This window comes from Triticum dicoccoides, chromosome 7B, assembly GCF_002162155.2.
Source record: "Triticum dicoccoides isolate Atlit2015 ecotype Zavitan chromosome 7B, WEW_v2.0, whole genome shotgun sequence".
Classification (NCBI taxonomy): domain Eukaryota; kingdom Viridiplantae; phylum Streptophyta; class Magnoliopsida; order Poales; family Poaceae; genus Triticum; species Triticum dicoccoides.
Window position 1 is genome coordinate 182,893,687 of NC_041393.1, and position 22,294 is coordinate 182,915,980.

The window sequence follows — 22,294 nt, forward strand, 5'->3', positions numbered from 1 at the left end:
AGTTGTTAACCTCCCGTTATGAAAAAACTTACAACCTCATTTGACGAGGAATATAATGATATGTTTTTTCCCTCAACGCGATATGGCTGGCGTTGGCATATGTGATTATCCTGTGAGTGCGTACTGGCAGGATGCATGTACAGCCTGATGGCATATGTGATCATCCGCTGGGTAGCTTACTGGCACTCGGTAGGGTGCATGTATAGCCTGATGGAAAGGATCAAAGAAGCCTCTCAAGTCCCAACTGGCGTGCCCTCATCCTTCCTGCATACAACAAACATGGCCGGCCGCCGGCACGGCGTGTAGGGTGACAGTTCAACCGAAGCCACGAGCAATTTTTCTGAGTGTTGCCTAGTGCCCAAGCCATCTATCGTTACTAGGCTACCTCATTTTTTGCTTGAAACGGTCAACCGCAGACACTTCTCTTAAAAGAAAACATTCACACTAGCGTCAAAAAATAAAAAAAATCCACACTGTCAAGCACTTGAACCGTCGCAGCTCTGGGGCATCTCCAATAACGCGTACTCATTTTGCATATCAAAATGCCCGTGTCACTAACAAACAACTCCATCACACAACCGCAACAATAGTGTATCAAAATTGGTCGGTAGGAGGCGGAGAGGACAAAGAAGATGCTAGCAGTGCAATTTTTAGTTTGGAAGAGGATGGAGTGCGCCTTGGAAGAAGTATGATTGGGTTGAGGTTCGAAGACATTTCATCATACAACTTATGAATAGACGCATATTAAAAGGACCGCACAATGACGCTAACACGAAGTTGACTTATCTTTTTTTCGCCCGCTTTGACATCGAAGGTGTTGACTTGCAACCACCGAGACAGATGAAGTTGTTCAAGACCTTTTTAACGACGGAATGGAATATCCTCGAGACGGAAGTTCAGACTTGAGTAACTTAATACGCCCTTTTCGCGTGATGAAGACTCTGGTTTAACGGCTCTTCGCTCAAGGTTAATGGTGTTACTCGAGCCAAATTACCCACCATAGTGGTATCATTTCATAATTAGGTGTAAATAATATACTCTAGCTTAAATTTGCTTGAACTACTCCCGTGAACATGCAACACTGATGGCATTGATGCCTCGCTACCTAAATTATCCATGTCCACATGCGATGATATATTTTCTTTTCGCTCACGCGTGTACGGCTAGGGCAAAGTTTTCTCCCCTCTGAGTTCCACCGGTCAACCTGTGGATTCATCTTCTTTCCGCTTGCCACTCGGTAGCAGGGAGGTAAATCCCGACACCTCAGTTCCGGCTAGTAGTTTGGGTTAAGGGTTTTTTGGTTCTTACTGCGGTGACACTTCATCTTCGAGCTGTTCATTTAGGCTTTGATTCTTCTCAAATTCATGCGACAGGACGGAGTCGACAGAGAGCGGGGAGGTGAATCCCGACACCTCAGTTCCGGCTAGTAGTTTGGGTTAAGGGTTTTTTAGTTCTTACTGCGGTGACACTTCATCTTCGAGCTGTTTATTCAGGCTTTGATTCTCCTCAAATTCATGTGACAGGACGGAGTCGACAGAGCTCGAGCGTAGATTTCTGTGATCTCCTCGGGCCGGCGAGGTTAGGGTTTCTCATCGTACGTGTGCGGCAACGATATATGGTGTCAACCACTTCAGATCGATTCAAGGGTTCAACTGCCAAAACCGCGGCTCCAGGGCGCTGGTCCTTAGGGTCACGTGCACAAAGACTTTCTGCCTGTCAATCTGTCATCAACAAGGCCAGACTGGCTTTGGAACGGGAGCGGCGAGGCGCGTCAACATATTGTTTTTGGCAGCCGTAGTGGTTGTTCAATGATCCAGACCTTGATCTATTTTTATCAGTCTTGCTAAGTCTCAGTCGACGGAAACTTCGTTAAGTCTCAGTCGAGACTATATCCGTGAGATTTTGCATTGAGATATGTGTAATCTTTTTCTTCAGTTTTTTTCTTTTTCTCTTTTGCATGTAATGTCATTTGACTGAGACATGGTTAAATCTCAGCGGACCGAAACCTAGCCACTTCTTTGCAGTACGTCCGCTGAACTTTTATACTCGGCAGTAATAGATCTATTCCACTTTTTCCTTAAAAAAAGTGTTAGTTTCTCGCTCACGCATGATGAAAATGGCTACGACCAATTCATGTTATGCAGGGATTTTTTAACACACAAAATCACACGGGTGTGTGACAGCATGGTGCTCAACCTATTTAAGGCCCTACCTTGTCCAATGGCTACAAGCAAAGCAGTAGTAGGTAAGAATCATACACGATGTCGCGAGGACAAGGAAGAGCGATGGGAAGCATGCTCGCGTTTCTCCTTGTAGCCACCCTGCTCCACCTCGCCGGCGGCAGCCCTCCTCCGGAGCCGGTGGTCTGCACGGACGGCACGTCCAACTGCACGGTCACCAACTCGGTCGGTTCCTTCCCGGACCGCATCGTCTGCCGCGCGCGCAGCGTCACCTACCCGCGCACCGAGCAGGAGCTCGTCGGAGCCGTGGCGGCCGCGGCGTCCGCGAAGCGCAAGATGAAGGTGGCCACCAGGTACTCGCACAGCATCCCCAAGCTGATGTGCCCCGGCGGCCTCGACGGCGCCATCATAAGCACGGAGCGGCTCAACCGGACGGTGCGCATCGACGCGAAGAAGGGGCTCATGACGGTGGAGAGCGGCATGGTCCTCCGTGACCTGGTCGAGGCGGCCGGCGCCGCGGGGCTGTCGCTGCCGAACTCGCCGTACTGGTATGGCCTGACGATCGGGGGCCTGCTGTCGACGGGCGCACACGGGAGCTCGCTGTGGGGTAAGGGCAGCGCCGTGCACGAGTACGTGGTCGGGCTGAGGATCGTGACGCCGGCGCCAGCCAGCAAGGGGTACGCCGTGGTGAGGGAGCTCGGCGCCGACCACCCGGACCTGGACGCCGCGAAGGTCAGTCTCGGGGTTCTCGGCGTGGTCTCTCAGGTCACCCTGGCCCTGCAGCCGCTGTTCAAGCGGTCGGTGACGTTCGTGACGCGCGACGACTCGGACTTCGCGGACCAGGTGGCCGTATGGGGCCGTCTCCACGAGTTCGGCGACATGGCGTGGCTGCCGCAGCAGCGCAAGGTCCTCTACCGCGAGGACGACCGCGTCGACGTCTCGTCGCCGGGCGACGGCCTCTGGGACTCGCTCCTTGGCCGCTCCATTCCCACGCGCCTGCTCGTCAATGGTAGAGCCGCCGAGGAGCGGCTGCAGGAGGGCAGCACCAACGACACCGCTCTGTGTGCGGCGGGGCGGCTGCAGGCGGACTCGCTGGAGCGGCAGGCCTACGGCTTCAAGAACGACGGCCTCAACTTCACCGGGTACCCGGTCGTGGGGTACCAGCACCGCATCCAGGCGTCGGGCACATGCATAAACAGCCCGGAGGACGGCCTCAACACCAGCTGCCCCTGGGACCCGCGCATCCGGGGCTCCTTCTCTCAGAACACCGACTTCAGCATCGCGCTCTCCAAGGCGCCGGCGTTCGTGGCGGAGATGCAGCGGCTCCGGGACCTCAGCCCGGACACGTTCTGCGCCGGCATCGACACCAGGTTCGGCGTGCTCATCCGCTACGTCAAGGCGTCCTCCGCGTACCTAGGCAAGCCCGAGGACTCCGTCGACTTCGACATAGTCTCCTACCGGAGCCGCACCGACGGCATGCCGCGCGCGCACGCCGACGTGGTGGACGAAATCGAGCAGATGGCGCTGCACAAGTACGGCGGCCTCCCGCACTGGGGGAAGAACCGCAACTTCGCCTTCGACGGCGCCATCGCGAAGTACCCGAAGGCTGATGAATTCCTCAGGGTGAAGGACAGGTACGACCCCGACGGGCTCTTCTCCAGCGAGTGGAGCGACCAGGTGCTCGGCATCACCGGGAGCCCCAACATCGTCAAGGAGGGCTGCGGCGTGGAAGGGTTGTGCGTTTGCTCTGACGACTCGCACTGTGCGCCCGAGCAAGGCTACTTCTGCCGTCCAGGAAAGGTGCACGACGAAGCGAGGGTTTGCTCCACAAGTGTTAACCCGTGACCTCGCTTCTCAAGATTCTGCGCAACAAACCGCACTAGCGTGAACTTGTGCACTTATTAGAGCAATAACGTTTCATATACTGTAGTATTATTGCATTTATCCTTGTCTTTGTATTTGCAAGGCTTTTGATTTTTGCCTTGGTCATCTACATAAATTTACAAGTTTATATTTTTTCATGCCTTGTGTTATTTGATTTTGCTTATGAGGATTGACCGGATTGTCGACCGGGTCCTGACTTTGAAGGCCTCTTGATATCCAAGGCCGCATGCTAACCCTGGTTAGAACGGTCCGGGTCATGTTTGGCTTGGCGTTCTCCATGATCCTTTTTGTATTTCACAACATGTGGTTTTTGAGTAGTAAAGCTTGGTTTAGCCCTTCAAAAAAAATCTTGGTCCTCGGTCTTTACTGGAGGGTACGGAAGCAAGTGGATAAGATCCTTTGTGGGTTCCTCTCGGCTAGCAGGGCACATGTTCATGGCAACTAGTGTCATGTCAACTAGGTTAACGTGTGTTGGGTTCTATGGTAGGGTGCGTCGACTGCAAATTAAATTTTTCTACACGCAGAACAACCAGGAACATGCTAGGGAGATGGATCACAGTTCGTTACCACTAGACGCGCAGCGCCGTGCAGCGGCCGAAGAGTTGGGGCATCGCGTCCGCGCGGATCGTCTCTTCCTCGTCCGATCTCCCTCAAACAGCCGGTCGTCGGTTCCCACGTACAGGTTCGCCGGAGCGGCGCAAGTGCACCGCCTCTAACGGTATCCACGCGTGCAGGAGGAACGTCATGTGGCGGACTGCTAGGTCCAATCACACAACCGGCGGCAAGTGGAGGTGTCTATTCGCAACACGTGCAAACCCTAGTGACAGCGCCGAAGCGATCAACCGCATGACTGTGCCGCACACCACTTTATATAGGCGTCTGTCGTGGGCTCAACACTTGGGCCTCGCACGGACCCTAAAGCCCATAAGTCTACTCGGCCACAATCCGAATACAGCTCGGATCACATCCGACCAGTGTCCCCGGATCCGATCTCGTAGGTTCCTTCCCTTAAGCGCGCGACCCCTTAGGTTCAAGTCGGCTTGGTCGCAGTTCGGATCACCTCCGAACTGCACGGTTGGTAGCGGCCCCTAGCAAGGCATGTCGAACACCAAGCAGACTATGAAGCTGGTTAGGCGAACCTGTACATCATACTTCCATTCCTTTTGCCACACGATATATGTTGTCAGGCTCAAGGCGAGTCTGTCATCCTTGTCCTAGCCCAACCTCTTTCTCGTTCCAGTGATGCCGACCACAAACCAGATTATCTCATAATCCTTGTCGCATGGCCATGCTTATCCTGGTCGGATCACACGAGGGGCGTAGAGTATATCTCTCCTGATCGGAGGGGCTGAGGGAGTCCTGGATTAAGGGGTCCTCAGGCGTCCGGCCTGTGTGACATGGGCTGAACTGATGGGCCATGAAGATACAAGACAGAAGACTGCCTCCCGTGTCCGGATGGGACTCTCCTTTGCGTGGAAGGCAAGCTTGGCGTTCGGATATGAAGATTCCTTCCTATGTAAACCGACTCTGTACAACCCTAGGCTCCTCCAGTGTATATATAAACCGGAGGGTTTAGTCCCTAGAGGCAATCACGATCATACATGCTAGACATCTAGGATTTAACCATTATGATCTCGTGGTAGATCAACTCTTGTAATCGTCATATTCATCAACATCAATCAAGTAGGAAGTAGGGTATTACCTCCATCAAGAGGGCCTGAACCTGGGTAAACATCGTGTCCCCCGTCTCCTGTTACCATCGACCTTAGACGCACAGTTCAGGACCCCCTACCCGAGATCCGCCGATTTTGACACCGACATTGGTGCTTTCATTGAGAGTTCCACTGTGACGTCGAACACATGATTGATGGTGCGCCTTGTCATCAAGGACAGTATCACCTCCGAAGGAGCCCTGGCCTCAGGCCAAACCCTCCGGCTGGGCGGCTTTACCATGACCGCCCGTTCGGCCGACAAGCCGATGATGACTTCTCAGGTCATCGAAAATCGTCTCCGTGTTGACTCCCAGCACTCCAAACGGATGGATCCAGCGGAGTTGTCGTCTTTAAATGAACTCCTGGATCGCATCGCAGCCATGGGGGTCGCTACAGACTACGACCAGATTGGGCTTAAACCCGATCAGAGAGAAATCAAATCTCCGCTGATCACCCATCAGATAGCGGTCATAGAGGAGGTAAACAACAACTCTTCCCCTGTGTTGAGGACGAGCTATGTTCGGATTTCTGAGCTCGAAGAGCCGGATACCTGTGTGCGGGATGACACTCCCAGTCCTCCGAACCTAGAATCGGGCGTCGAGCCTGGAAAATCATTTAACATCCCAAAGCCCGAACGAATAAGCTTGAAAGTTTTTCAAACTCCAGACTCCAAATTGGGTCAGGGATCGGATTTAAAGCCACCCACCCACCACAAGCAATATTTTCCAAGCAATTCCGGCCCTTTGGATATATGCAACCTCATGTACGTACAACAACAGTCTCAGGAAACAGTCCATCACTTTTGGGCCAGATTCCTCCTTGTCAAAGACAAGATTAAAGATTGCCGCGACGAGGACGCGATTTCAGTATTCTGCAATAATTGCACGGATGAAGGAATCCTCAACGCCATCAACCACCGTCGCGTATTACAATTCACTGACTTGGCAACCATAGTACAGAAGTGCTGCGCAATGGAAAGCGCCTGGAAAACTCAGACAGCTCGCTGGGAACCACCGGTCTCCACTCAACTCCTCTGGCGAGCAAAAAGGATGCACCCTCGCGGGGCACCCGACCCCATAGTGAAGAAAACTAAGCCCATTATGGGACGCGGAACCGTTCTGGAGGGATGGCTCGATAGGCCATGCAAAATACACACGACACCGTATACCGTACCAACCCATAGCCTTAGGGCATGTTGGATACTCCGGAAGTGGCCAAGAGCGGCGAGGATATCCTCACCAAAAACACCTCAGAGCAACGCCCTCTGGAAGACGACGACCTTAGAGTATTGACGGTCTTTGAGACTTTCACTTCAAACAATCGGCGCAAGAGGGCACTCCGTGACCTCGCCGAAGTCTGCCAAGTCGCAACAATAAACCCGTGGAACGACACGACCATAACTTTCAATGCCAGTGACGAACCAAAATTCCGGTCAGTCCGGGCACCAGCCGCCTTGGTCCTCAATCCAATTATGGATGGCTTTCAGCTCACTAAAGTGCTCATGGACGGCGGCAGCGGACTAAACCTCATCTACGAGGACACACTCAATAAAATGGAAATAGACAGGAGCCGCATCGAGCAAAGTAATACGACCTTCCAAGGAACCATTCCCAGCCGGGAGGCGCGATGCGCGGGGAAAGTTACACTCGACGTGGTATTCGGCACGCCCGAGAACTATCGGTCCGAAGAGATAACCTTCCAAGTGGCCCCTTTCAACAGTGGATATCTCGCCCTATTGGCGCGAGATGCATTCACACGCTTTCAAGGTATACCTCATTACGGGTATATTAAGCTCAAGATACCCGGGCCCAACAGTATTATCACTCTCGCTAGTGATCCAGACATAGCCCTCCACGCCGAAAACAAAACTGCATCCCTGGCCCTGAGGCACTGTGCGAGGCCCTCGCGGCCGAAGAATTAACCGCACTATGCTCCACGGTGGATAGGGATGACGTAATCCTTGATAAGCGGCCCAAATCCACCTCCTTCAAACCAGCAGACGAAATAGTCTATTTTTAAGTCCACCCGACGGACCCCAAGAAGACAGCTTCCATCGGGGCACAACTGGACCCAATGGTTGACGCCGCACTACGAGCATTCCTGCGCGAGAACTGGGACATATTCGCCTGACACCCTTCTGATATGCCAGGAATCCCACGCAGGTTGGCCGAACACAACCTCAATATATTGAAGGGATATAAGCCAGTCAAGTAAACACTGCGGCGCTTTTCCGAACCCAAACGACAAGCTATGAGGGAGGAGCTAGCCAAGTTAATCGAGGCCGGATTCATCAGAGAAATAAAACACCCGAACTGACTAGCAAACCTGGTGATGGTGCCAAAGAAGGATAAATCCTGGCGCCTGTGCGTCGATTTCAAAGACCTCAACAAGGCCTGCCCTAAGGATCCCTTCCCCCTCCCCCGCATCAATCAGATTATTGATGCTACTGCAGGACACGACTCACTGTGTTTCCTTGACGCATACTCCGGACGCCATCAAATCAAAATGAAGGAGTCCAATCAAGCCGCAACAACATTCATTACCCCATACGGGCCTTTCTGCTTCAACACTATGCCCTTAGGGCTTAAAAACACCGGTGGCACCTACCAACGCATGATTCAAACATGCCTGGAGAAACAAATCGGCAAGACAGTTGAAGCATATGTGGATGACGTCATCATCAAGACTAGGCACGTCAAGTCTTTAATAGACGACCTGCGTCTCACATTCGACAGCCTCCGTACATATGACATCAAGCTCAATCCGGAAAAGTGTGTTTTCAGCGTTCCCGCTGGAAAACTGCTGGGCTTCATCGTTTCCAATAGAGGAATTGAGGCAAATCCAGCCAAAATCCGAGCTTTGTCACAATTGGCTACACCAACAGACCTTAAACAGGTCCAAAAACTAGCCGGATGCATGGCAGCTTTAAGCCGCTTTATCTCCAGAGTAGGAGAAAAAGCATTGCCACTTTATCGCCTTCTCCAATGCACCGACCACTTTGAGTGGATGGATGCGACAACGACCGGACTGGAAGAAATAAAGGCTCTTTTAGCGAGCAACCCAATCCTGGCCACGCCGAACGTCGGCGAACCAATGCTATTATACATCTCTGCAACACACTAGGTGGTGAGCGCGGTGCTCGTCGTTGAGCGAGAGGAGGACGGATACAAATTCCCACTTCAGGAACCGGTATACTACGTATCCACTGTCCTCACACCATGCAAATCCCGGTACCCTCATTACCAACAGATAGCATATGCCGTCTTCATGGCATCCCGGAAGCTACAACACTACTTCCAAGAGTGCTCGATCACGGTGGCTTCCGAAGTACCACTCAATGACATAATAAACAACCGTGGTGCTACGGGTTGGATTGCCAAGTGGGCCATTGAGCTCCTGCCATTCGACATAACATACAAACCATGCCGAGCCATTAAATCCCAAGTATTGGCCGACTTCGTCGCCGAATGGACAAAGGCCGAACTTCCTAAAGAGTACGGTACATATTCCAATTGGGTCATGCACTTCGATGGCTCTAAAATGTTGGCCAACTTAGGAGTGGGCGTCGTCTTAACGTCCCCCACTGGAGACACAGTCTAGTACGTACTCCAAATATTATACAGAGACTCCAACAATGCAGCCGAATACGAGGCCTTATTGCACGGTCTTCGGATGGCTGCCTCCATGGGCATACAACGCCTAGAGGTGCGCGGGGATTCAAATCTCGCAATATCCCAAATAAATGGAGAATTCAACGCCAAAGATCTGAAGATGGTGGCCTATCATAATGCCATACTCAAAATATCAGCTCGGTTCGAGGGACTCGAGTTTCATCATGTGGCTCGAGAAAGTAATCAAGCGGCGGATGTCCTTGCACGCATGGGCGCCAAGCGTGACCCTGTCCCGCCTAACATCTTTCTGGAAAGGCTCTTCAAGCCATCCGTGGTGTGGCAGGGTGAGAGCAGCAACACCGGTCCGGATCCGATTATACCCACAGATTTCGAACACAATACCAATATCATCGGGGGCTCAGCCACCAAAAAACACCCTCGGCCCATCTCATAATGGCAGTAATTGCCCCATGGACCGAACCCTTCTTGGCATACCTTAATAGGCGAGAGCTCCCGGAGGATCAGAATGAGGCTCGCTGCATTGTTCAGTGCTCGAAAGCCTACAAGGTCCATGATGGAGAGCTCTACAAGAAAAGCGCTACCGGAGTCCTTCAAAGATGTATCTCCGAAGAAGAGGGACGACAGCTCCTGGCAAAAATCCATGCTGGTCTTGGCGGTCACCACGCCGTGGCTCAGGCCCTCGTAAGTAAAGCCTTCCGTACAGGTTTCTTTTGGCCGATGGCCCAAGCAGATGCACAGGACCTTGTCCAACGTTGTGTCGGATGCCAGCTTTTCACCAATCAAAGCCATATGCCGCCTACCGCTCTACAAACAATCCCCATTACTTGGCCTTTCGCAGTCTGGGGGCTTGATATGGTCGGACCCCTTAAAGGAGGAAGCCATAAGAAAAAATATCTGCTGGTCATGGTAGATAAATTCACCAAGTGGATAGAGGCCAAACCAGTCAAAACGGCCGAAGTCAGTCCAGTGATAGACTTTATATCCGGTGTCGTGCACTGTTATGGTGTCCCACACAACATCATCACCGATAACGGCTCCAATTTTACAGCCGATGAAGTGAAAACCTGGTGTGCTAACCTGGGCATTAAGCTTGATTACGCCTCCGTCTATCACCCACAAACAAACGGTCAAGTCGAACGAGCTAACAGTCTTATCATGAGCGGCATTAAGCCTAGACGAGTGCGGTCTTTGAAAGAATCAGACAAGCACTGGGTCGAGGAGGTCGGCTCCGTACTCTCAGGGCTGCGGACCACACCCAATCGCACTACCGGATACACACCATTCTTCACGGTGTACGGTGCAGAGGCCATTTTGCCCTGCGACATCATTCATGACTCACCTCGAGTGCGCATGTATGAAGAGAGAGAGGCCGGGCTTGATCGGCAGGACAGTCTAGATGCCCTGGAGGAGGAGCGCGACGTTGCAAAAGCCTGTTTTGCATTCTATCAACAGCAAGCTCGCAGATACCAAAGCAGAGAAGTGCGGGCCAAGACTTATAATGTTGGCAAACTCGTTCTACGCTTGCTAGAAAATAAAAAGGACAAACTCAAGCCCACGTGGGAGGGTCCCTTCATCATAGACAAAGTTCTCACTGGAGGAGCGTACCGCTTGCGTGATCCATCGGACGATCGCCTAGAGCCGAACCCATGGAATGCCGCCAGACTCCGAAGATTCTACGCCTAGAGCCGTACTCTTTGTTCATCTTCTTCTCCCTTTGTTTCCATTTTTTCTCCCTTTAACTTTTTCTCTAGCTCTATAGCTCTTGTGCAGCCAAACCGCACACCTATGACATACACATCCTTAAAAGTATACGCCCATAATACCTGGGGGCTTCTTTTACATAAGCTTATTGTTATTTTCTAAGCATCAAGCTCATCACATATGTGTCCTTTCCTCATATGTACCTTTTCTTCGCCATTATATGCACCGTTATGACTTAAGTTTTTGCCAAGCTGGGTTGCCTGGCTCCTATGCTTATGCCCTACGTTCCCGTTTGTTGGCTAGGGCATAAAGGGAGCACCTCTGCGATTGTTACAGCCGGATCATCCGGACTTGTACCTCAGACTGGGTGAAGCCGAAAGCTAGCATTCTTAAGGGAATATTTGGTCGGTGGACTAAAGATGTTTTACTCTCATTACACTATGAACCCCCAGATGTTACGTATACTGCGATTTTTCAATCACAGTTCGGGCATGCATACTAATGCATGTTCACCCAGGGAAAGGAACCCTTAACAGAACTATTCTCCATGGAAGATGTTTCTTACAATCAACAAGTAATATAACATAGCTAGCCAGATACAACTTGTCTATTGAAGTAACTATGACCCCTACGCCTGGTTTCCACGCATACTCCGGTCTATATTGCCACTCCGGTATTGGGAAACACTCCGCACCTTCGGGTCCAGAGGTCAAAGCGAAAAGGTCTGCCATGACAATCGTTCTACAATTCGGCTAGGGACAAATTTGTCAATTGAAGTACATAGTCACTTAGACTCAAAAGCTTCTTCCTCTATGCCATCTAACAGGCTGTCTAGCTTACAATCCTATTGGAAAAACTTGGCGGCTATCTTTACTTGGTCATATACCAAACTCACTAGAATTTCTTGTCCATCTGACCCCCAGGGTCTGACCTGGGCCATATGATTCGGATCAAGCTTGGTGTACCGTGTTTTCACCATGGCCCAGGCCTCTCACGCACCTTCTCGGCAGGCCGGTATCTTCCATAATCGAAAGCGCTGCCGAGCGCCTTGGAGTAGCTTCACAAGATCCTCCATACTTCCTAGGGGGGGAGGCGGATGGCCACAAAGCCTTGGCAACACTCCGCATTGCTTGCCGAGCTCGCTTGTGCACTTGGGACAACTCTTGCAGCAGATCGCCTTGAGATCCGGACATTTCCTCTTCGGGACGGCCAGTTAGCATACCTGCACACATAAATCTGTCAGCTCATTTCTTTGCTGAATTACACGAAGGTAAGTTCAAAAGCAAACTGAATATGCCGCCTGGTAGCCTCCTATTTTCCTTTATGGTGTCTGACAGCTCGGCTCATACATCTTTTAGCTCTTCGCTCAGCAGGGTGTTGGAATCCTGCAGCTTGTTCTTATCATCCCTGACCCGTGTCAACACACGTTCTCCTGCGGCCAGTTGCCTTTCGGCCTGTTGTTTACCCGCCTGCGCAACTTTCAGTTCCTCTTTCAGTTGATCTACTGATCCTGTCATCGGAAACACAACAGTGTTAACATTACCGGTACATGATTATACTTTTCCTGGATGGAGGGGAACATTACCAGGCGGTGCCTCCTTGGACTTCTCCAGTTTGGCGGTAACAACAGCTAGCAGAGTCCGGCACTTTTCCAGCTCATGAGACATCACGTTGTTCTTCTCTTTGAGTACCTTGTAGGCGTTCTGGGAATGGGGGTCCCAGACTTGCCTGCCTACGGCCCACGGCGTGGCTCCACTAGTGGCCCTGTATGTCCCATCTTCACCAACAAACGCTCAAGACCCACGCGAGGGGCCGAGCCTCGCGAGGCGGATGACACAAGACCTCCTCAGGGACGGCCTCACCAGGCTGGCTCGCGAGGAGCGGAGAGATCAAGGCGAGGGTCACCTCGTGAGGTTCCCGTGACGTGAGCCATGACGACCAAGGCCAGGCGGGCGCCAGCGGGCGCAGAGTACTGGTTTCCTCTTTGGTGCTAAAGGAGCAGGCGCAGGTGAGGAGTCCAGAGGCATCAGGCAAAGGTTTCCATATCGGTGCAACGAGCCCAGGACCGGCGGGACGGCAGGATGGAGGTCATCGCGAAGCCCACGACGGTGTCACCACCAAAGCCTTTGGCAGGCGAAGACCACCTTTTGTCAGGATAGCTTGTACTAGCTGTCCCCCTTCAAATTGGCCGTTGTGGGATTCCTTCCCGCCTAACATTTGGGAAGAGGACTCGGGCCTCTATAAATAGGACTAGCCACCACCGTAAGTATCTCATCTAGGACTGGATCCATTCCACCAAGGCCACCACACAAGCTCATCGAGCTCAAGAACCCCTCTCCTCAGGAGGCTGTTCATCCCTTGTGCTTGTTCATCCTCAGCCTACTAGGCAATCCACCACACCACATTGGAGTAGAGTATTACACCACATCGGTGGCCCGAACCAGTATAAACTCTTGTGTCCCTTGTTCGTCGGGCTCGGCGAGCTGAGCTTTGGGATTGCGATGAGAGCGTGAGCTAGTGGGAGAGAGATCTTCGTGCATACCCCAGAGTTCGAACCTCAAGGGTTTTGCCGGAACCCGTAATCTGACATTTGGCGCGCCAGGTAGGGGGTGCATGAAGCCTCTGTTCCGTCAGACGACTCGCCAACTCCCCGCGATGCCGATGTTCGATGACCCGAGGACCAACATCGACCGCTGGGCAACTTGGCCAGCCAGGGCGGCACAGTCTGCCCAAGAAGACCTCAACTCCGCGCTGCAAGCGGCCTGCACACCACCGAACACCGCGGGGCGCGGGCAGCGCGGTCCGGCACCCTCTGCCCTTACCCTGCGGCGCGCACAGGCCGCCACAAGGGCCTCGAGCTACGCCGCAGCAACAACGCCGCACACCTGACGGGAACAAGCAAACATGAGAGCCGCGCTCATAGTGGCGCGGGAGCTGCTGCGGTGCCGACTGGCAGAGAGCGGCCATGATGCATTGCTGGAGCGCGTTGCTGAGCTGTTGGACGCCGCAACCAGGGGTACGCCACCTTTCTGCTCCCTGCCTACACCTCAAGTTGTGGCCAGATCGCATGGTGGGCCTCGCCGTGCCTGCGTGCTCCTAGGCGCACCAGGAGGGTTCATCAGCATCGGCGCGACCAGTGGTGCCGGACACCCAGCCACACCTGTGCCTCTCGCGGCGGGCACAGTCATGGACATTGCCACCCACGGCCTAGTAGAATGCCATCCTACCATCCTCAGGGCGGCGCGCCAGGCCTGGCAGCATGGAGCGCGGGGCGTCTCGGCCGAGGTCCCGGGGCGGCGGCTCCGGGGGCCTATGTGCCCCGCATGGTGGACCGAGAGTACACGTGGGAGGATTGAAGGAAATATGCCCTAGAGGCAATAATAAAATTATTATTTATTTCCTTAATTCATGATAAATGTTTATTATTCATGCTAGAATTGTATTAACCGGAAACTTAGTACATGTATGAATACATAGACAAACAAAGTGTCACTAGTATGCCTCTACTTGACTAGCTCGTTGAATCAAAGATGGTTAAGTTTCCTAGCCATAGACATGAGTTGTCATTTGATTAACATGATCACATCATTAGAGAATGATGTGATTGACTTGACCCATTCCATTAGCTTAGCACTTGATCATTTAGTATGTTACTATTGCTTTCTTCATGACTTATACATGTTCCTATGACTATGAGATTATGCAACTCCCGTTTACCGGAGGAACACTTTGTGTGCAACCAAACGTCACAACGTAACTGGGTGATTATAAAGGTGCTCTACAGGTGTCTCCGATGGTACTTGTTGAGTTGGCGCATTTCGAGATTAGGATTTGTCACTCTGATTGTCGAAGAGGTATCTCTGGGCTCTCTCGGTAATGCACATCACTATAAGCCTTGCAAGCAATGTGACTAATGAGTTAGTTGCGGGATGATCCATTACATAACGAGTAAAGAGACTTGTTGGTAACGATATTGAACTTGGTATTGAGATACCAACGATCGAATCTCGGACAAGTAACATACCGATGACAAAGGGAACAACGTATGTTGTTATGCGGTTTGACCGATAAAGATCTTCGTAGAATATGTAGGAGCCAATATGAGCATCCAGGTTCCGCTATTGGTTATTGGGCGGAGACGTGTCTCATCATGTCTACATAGTTCTCGAACCCATAGGGTCCGCACGCTTAAAGTTCGGTGACGATTTATATTATGAGTTATGTGTTTTGATGTACCGAAGATAGTTCTGAGTCCTGGATGATATTGGGGACATGACGAGGAGTCATAAAATGGTCGAGACGTAAAGATCGATATATTGGACGACTATATTCGGACATCGGAAAGGTTCCGAGTGATTCGGGTATTTATCGGAGTACGAGAGAGTTACGGGAATTCGCCGGGGAGTATATGGGCCTTATTGGGCTTTAAGGGAAAGAGAGAGAGGCAGGCCGCACCCCCCCAAGGCCTAGTCCGAATTGGACTAGGGGGAAGGGTTGCGCCCCCTCCTTCCTTCTCTTCTCTTTTCCCTTTCCTTGACTCTTACTCCTACTACATGGAAGGGGGGAATCCTACTCCCGGTGGGAGTAGGACTCCCCAGGGTGCGCCATAGAGAGGGCTGACGCCTCCCCTCCTCTCCTCCTTTATATACTGAGGCTAGGGGCACCCCATGACACACAAGTTGATCTGTTGATCTTTCCCAGCCGTGTGCGGTGCCCCCTCCACCATATTCCACCTCGGTCATACCGTAGCGATTCTTAGGTGAAGCCCTGCGTCGGTAGCAACATCATCACCGGCATCATGCCATCGTGCTGACGAAACTCTCCCGTGAAGCTCTGCTAGATCGGAGTTCACGGGACGTCATCGAGCTGAACGTTGGCTGAACTCGAAGGTGCCGTACGTTCGGTACTTGGATCGGCCGGATCATGAAGACATACGACTACATCAACCGCGTTGTGCTAACGCTTCCGCTTTCGGTCTACTAGGGTACGTGGACAACACTCTCCCCTCTCGTTGCTATGCATCACCATGATCTTGCGTGTGCGTAGGATTTTTTTTGAAATTACTACGTTCCCCAACAAGGATGACCCTGGCTCTCCTCGAGCCGGGGTGGGAAGAGGAGATGCTGGAAGTTGAGGCCTTCCCGGGGCCACCCAGAAGCCTCGCCGACCCCTCCGACGACAACGACCGCAGGGTACCACTAATCTCTCAGGAGCAGGCTTACGCTAACCATGGGTCGCAGGTGGATCAGGTCGCAGCGGTGGACGACGGCCCCGGTCCGGCAGCCTCACTTCCACTAGGGGAAACGTGCCGGGGGCTGCTTGGGAGGGGCCTGGGGCAAGGCCCCTCTCCGCATCACATGTAGCAAGGCATTCCCCGGAGGTAGGTCCTCTGTCGGGGAGGCACTGGCGAGCCTTCCCCCCGGCAGAGGACTCGTGGTCGCCGAGGGCGCCGCTAGCGTCCCCTTTGCCCCTTGGCATCGTCCTGGTTTCCGGACGCCCCAACAGTGGTCGAGGGCGGCGCAAGGCGGGGCCCTCGTCTGGTGATATGAAGCAAGGCTAACGCCTGTGAAGGTCTCCGCCCGTGACACCCTTACATAATAATGAGTGGGGCTGTACACGCCCCGGAGTCTCTGGAGAGCCGCCCTTAGGCCTCAGGGGCTCCCGCCCACGTCCTAGTGGAAGCACCATGCTCCATGCTGGCCGTCGACACTGTCCCCCAATGACTATGCTCACGGCCTGTGAAAGCACTTAGCTCCGCGCTGGTGGGAAGACAAGAAGATTAGCTAGGTGCCGGACGCAACCATTTGCTTTCAACACCTCTTTCTGTAGCTTGTTTTGCCGCCTTTTTGGATTTGAACTCGAGATTGTATTTTTGTTGGCAAGCATGGGGGCATCCTTTCTCGTTCATGTTGATTTCATGAGTTTCTGGATTCGTGCCTTGTTTTGAGATTTGCGTCTGCTGCCTCCTCCCTTTCGAGCACCTCGCGAGCGGGGGCTGGCTGTGGCATGCATGCACCACGTGCGTACCCCGCCATGATTGGCGCTCGCTTCTCGCGAGGCCCTCTTGGGCGGACCAGCAGCCCCCTCAGGAGACCAAAACCTCATGAGACTGCTAGGGACTCCCCTCGGAAGAAATGCACATCCGCAGCTGCCAAATTAGTTTGAAGCCTGACTGGACTAAGGTAAGTCACGGCAACAAGCCCGCAAGGGGCTCGTAAGCTTACAAAAGCGTGTTTTCAAAGCCTAGCCTAAGAAGTGAAATGGTAGTCCGTTTACATGAGGGGCTCCCCCTCCCCAAAATGCTCTTACATCACGAGGGGCCATGCCCAAGCTTTTGCATGCAGGTTCAAAATAAAGGAGCGCGGGCTCAGGCGGACACGTCGCTCGCCGCTTGTTCTGAATCACTCCCAGACATGCTCCCGACGCCGTTGCTGGCGCTATCTTCACCGTCATCAACTGCGCCGCCCTCATCTGCCACGACCACCACAGCGTTATCATCAGAACCAAAGGCCCTGACCAGAGCATCCACATTATCATCCACCCAGTGTGCTAGGTTGTCCTGGATGACCTCAGGTACCGGGGCGATGGCGGCGTCAAAGTTAAAGTCAGGATTGATGTTCAGGAGATAGCTGAAGACGCGATAGAACGCGCGCCCAAGGAGGCCTCGGCTCTTTTCGTCGACAAGCTCGCGAGCCATCTCGGCCCGGTTCTCCAGGTGCGTCACGACATCGGTGAAGAAGCAAAGATGGCTGGCGTAATCCTCGACATGGGGATGAGGGGTGCGTTCATCACAGATGGCGCCAAGCGCCTGATTGGCCCTCGTCCTGAGGTCCCGAAGCATGGGAGTATGCTCATGCAGTAATGTCTGCCAGTGGAGCACCTCCTCCCTGCTCTGCTGCATGGAGGACTCGGCGTTGGTAACCCGCTGCTGAAGCGGGAGCAGGTCAGTGCGGGCAGAGGCCAGCTCAGCCTGCATAGAGACCAAGGCAGCTGCTGCAGCCTTCTCGCGCTGCTCCGCCTCGGCCAACCTTGACCTGAGGGTGGCGGTCCTGCCCTTAGCTTCGGCTTGCACGAGCTTCAGCTTTAGGTCGCACCTGTTGGCAAGATCAGCATGAGCCTCGACCACCCTGCGGTCAACTTCCCCTGGATCCTGGCCTCCTGTGCGCTGGTGGCATCTTCCACTTCGGCAACCTGACACTCCCTCGTCTCCAACCGATCAAGCTCGAGGCTACGCTCCATGGCCTCCAGCATCAGCACTTCTTCGCGTCTCAAGATCTCCTCCTCATCGGATGGCGCCCCCTTCATCAACGCCAAGGCAGCTCTGCGCGCCTCCACTTGTTGCTCGAGGGAGGCATTCAAGGCCAGGAGCTCCTGCCTGTGCTTCTCCGCGACCTCGCGACGGTGGTCTGCCTCCCTGGCCTCCTCCAAGGCCCGGGCGCTGGCCTCGCGTGAGGTTGCGAGGGATGCCTCGGCCTTCATGTTGGCATGCTCGTGTTGGAGGTGCCCGAAGTTGATGGCCACCTTCAGCTGATGCCATTCGTCCACTAGCCGGAGACCCTCGGCGTCAAGGCGGGCGTGGATGTCCGCGAGCTCTTCCCCAAGCCGGCTCAACGCACTCATCGCCTCCTGGAAGAGCTTGTGGCGGACGGCACCCTGCTCACGCGCGAGCTCGAATGCATGGCCGGGCCCGTCCCTCGTGCTGGAGGTCGTTGAAGAGGTCCAAGATGGTGAGCCTCCTCCCAACTGGGGGCTGGGGGCTGGCGCCTTGCCAGATGCCTGTCGGGGGCCCAGGGAGGAGGCGGCTTGCTGCATGAAGGAGAGGCCAGGGCTGAGGCCACCAAGCCGCGGTTGACAACCCGAGGAGGAGCCCTTGGCACGCCTGCCGCACCCCAAGCAAGGCCACGGAGGAAAGACGGCAAGAACGTGGGTTCGAGGCACCAGGCTGGCGCGCTTGCCTCTCCGACCGACCTCGCATCGAGCGCAGCAGGCGGGCTTGAGGCGCTTAAGGCCAGCAGGGGACTCGAGGCAGGAGGAGGTTGCTTCTCGCGAGATCTCGCCGTCTTAACCGGAGGGACCCTGAGGAGCCATGGTCAGGAGGGAAAGAAACACTCAAGAAATTACAAAGATGAGGTATTCACTCGTCTATGGCGATATACTTCCTCTTTTTCAATGGCCGGAAGGCATCACCGCTGCAGCTTGGAGACCCTTTCCTCTTCTGGAGCACATCGAAGTTCAGTCGGAGCCGGTCGAAGCCCAGGATACAGTCACTGGCTCCGGACGCGGCTGGGGTAGCCCCTGGGGAGGCGACCCCAGGGGCGCCATATAACGCCCTCGATGCGGCTATAACTCCCACGTGTCGAGGCACGACTTAGAGGCATAACCGCATTGAAAGCAATGTCGCAAGTCAGGCAATCATTACAACATCCCATGTAATATATAATAAAAGGGGGAGATAACATAGTTGGCTTACACTCGCCACGTCACATCAGAGTATATAAATAACATCCATCAAACAAGCACTCATGGCCCGACTACGGTGCCAAAATGGAAAAGACCCCCCAACATGCGACAAGGTCCTGAATCGATAACCCCAACTAGGCACCACTACTGATCATCCGGAAAAGATACGTAGTAACGCTGAGAGTCCTCGTCGAACTCCCACTGAAGCTCGTAATCGTCAACTGGAGCAGAAACACCTGAACCTGCATCTGGAGTTGTAGTATCTGTGAGCCACAGGGACTCAGCAATCTCACACCCACGCGATCAAAACTATTTAAGCTCATAGGAATGGATAAGGCAAAAAAAATATGTGGAGCTGCAGCAAGCGACTAGCATATGTGGTGGCTAACTTACACGCAAAAGAGAGCGAGAAGAGAAGGCGAAGCACGAGCGAGAAGCTAAAGGAACATCCTGCGCAAGCATAACTCCAACACCGTGTCCACTTCCCGGACTCCGCCGAGAAGGGGCCATCACGGTAACACACACGATTGATTCGTTTTAATTAAGTTTAATTCAAGTCATCTACAACCGGACATTAACAAATTCCCATCTGCCCATAACCGCGGGCACGGCTTTCGAAAGATCAATCCCTGCAGGGGAGTCCCAACTTAGCCCATGACAAGCTCTCACGGTCAACGAAGTAATAGACCTCCACCCAAGACACACCGATCAGACTCGATATCTCGGTACAACAAGATGATTCGACAGGTTAAAACAAGTCCAGCAACACCGCCCGAATGTGCCGACAAATCCCGATAGGAGCTGCACATAACTCTTTCTCAGGGCACACTCAGATGAGACTAGCTACGAGTAAAACCAACCCTCAAGTTTCCCCGAGGTGGCCCCGCAGGCAGCTCAGTTCGGACCAACACTCAGAGGGAGCACTGGCCCAAGGGGGGCTAAAATACGATGACCCTCGGGCTCCGGAAACCCAAGGGAAAAGAGGCTAGGTGGCAAATGGTAAAACCAATGTTGGGCATTGCTGGAAAAGCTTTAATCAAGGCGAACTATCAAGGGGTTCCCATTATAGCCCAACCGTGTAAGGGACGCAACAATCCGGGAACATAACACCGATATGACGGAAAACTAGGGCGGCAAGAGTGGAACAAAACACTAGGCGAGAGGCCGAGCCTTCCACCCTTTACCAAGTATATAGATGCATTAAGATAACATAGCAATATAATGATATCCCAACAAGTAAATAAATGTTCCAACAAGGAACGGCTCCAATCTTCACCTGCAACTAACAACGCTATAAGAAGGGCTGAGCAAAGCGGCAACATAGCCAATCAACGGTTTGCTAGGACAAAAGGGGGGGTTAGAGGTTCAACATGGCAATTGGGAGGCTGACAAGCAAATGGTAGGCATCGTAGCATTGGCAAAGCAAAAGAACGAGCAAACTAGCATAGCAAAGATAGTAGTGATTTCGAGGGTATGATCATCTTGCCTGCACAGTTGTCAGAGTTGACTGGATCCTCACAAGCAAACTCAACGGGCTCCTCGGTAGCGATCTCGTCTCCCGGCTCTACCCAACAAGACAAACAAGCAACAAGGATACAATCAACCACGGGCAAGACCAAGCAATATGATGAAATGACGATATGCTATGCGGGATGCGATGCGGGATGCAAAATGCAAGATATGACAGGAAATGCATGAACCTGGCCTCAACTTGGAAAACCAAGTGTGCCACTGGATAGAGGGGATGAAATCGCTTGAAAACGATATAAAGATCATTGGAATCGGAGCTACGGTTTGGAAATGGCGAGCGTTTTAAGATATGACACCGGTCTGCGGTTTACAGCAAGTAGGCATCTAAATGCAACAAAATGAACATGCTACAGCCACCAAACATGAAAACAAAATACATGGCAGTGATGTACACAAGATGGTTGACAAAACACTAGCACTGAGCCATAGGCAAATTCATCCATTAAGAGGTTCAAACAAGCATGGCTAAAATGCAAATGCAAAACAGATTTCAGACTTAGTGAAATTAACACTAGTCTGAAATTTCAGATCACGAAGCTCTCTTCGGAGCAGCAAAACAACATGATAGAGAACCTGAACATGACAAGTAAGAACATGGCATGGAGCTACTCAACAAGCTTAATAAAACACCCAAAGTGACCTGGGGCCAAAAGGGTTCACAAAATACTCTACCGAGCTCACGAACATCGCTCGAACACAATCAGTCTTCAGACTTAGTGAAAACTGAGACATGCTGAAATTTAACTCACGAAGGCATGTAAACGAGCTCGATGCACTCACTACGGTGCAAGTCATGGCAAGGAAAGCATATAACCAGCAAGAAGGCACAAAGTGCTAGCTACACATGGCAAGAACGAAGGCATAGCATGCATGGAACACTAACGGTAGCATCGGCGGAATCGCAAACAAGTTGACGATCTGCCCAGATTAACAACGAAGCAAAAGTTGAGCTCGATTGAGTCAACCTAGAGCGCTCCAAAAATGCCAACAAAGACATGGATGGATAGAGCATAACATAAATATCAAAACTCCCTTACTGATCATCCTCACAAGAGGCACGGATCATTAGGAAACAAGCTGGACATATAGCATCATGAACTAAAATATCCCAGACTTAGCGAAAATCACTAAGTCCCTGAAATATGCAATCTCAGGTACCCTACTTCGCAAGCTTGCACAAGACAACACACAAATC

General features: G+C 52.7%; 1 protein-coding gene across 1 annotated transcript; it reads left to right on the forward strand.

Moving 5' to 3' along the window:
• The first annotated feature begins 2,137 nt into the window (after nt 1-2,137).
• LOC119336168 (L-gulonolactone oxidase 2-like) lies at nt 2,138-4,201 on the forward strand. The gene has a single exon (XM_037608182.1). The coding sequence runs from the start codon at nt 2,262-2,264 to the stop codon at nt 4,023-4,025; it is 1,764 nt and encodes a 587-aa protein (XP_037464079.1). The 5' UTR covers nt 2,138-2,261; the 3' UTR covers nt 4,026-4,201.
• The last annotated feature ends 18,093 nt before the right edge of the window (nt 4,202-22,294 follow it).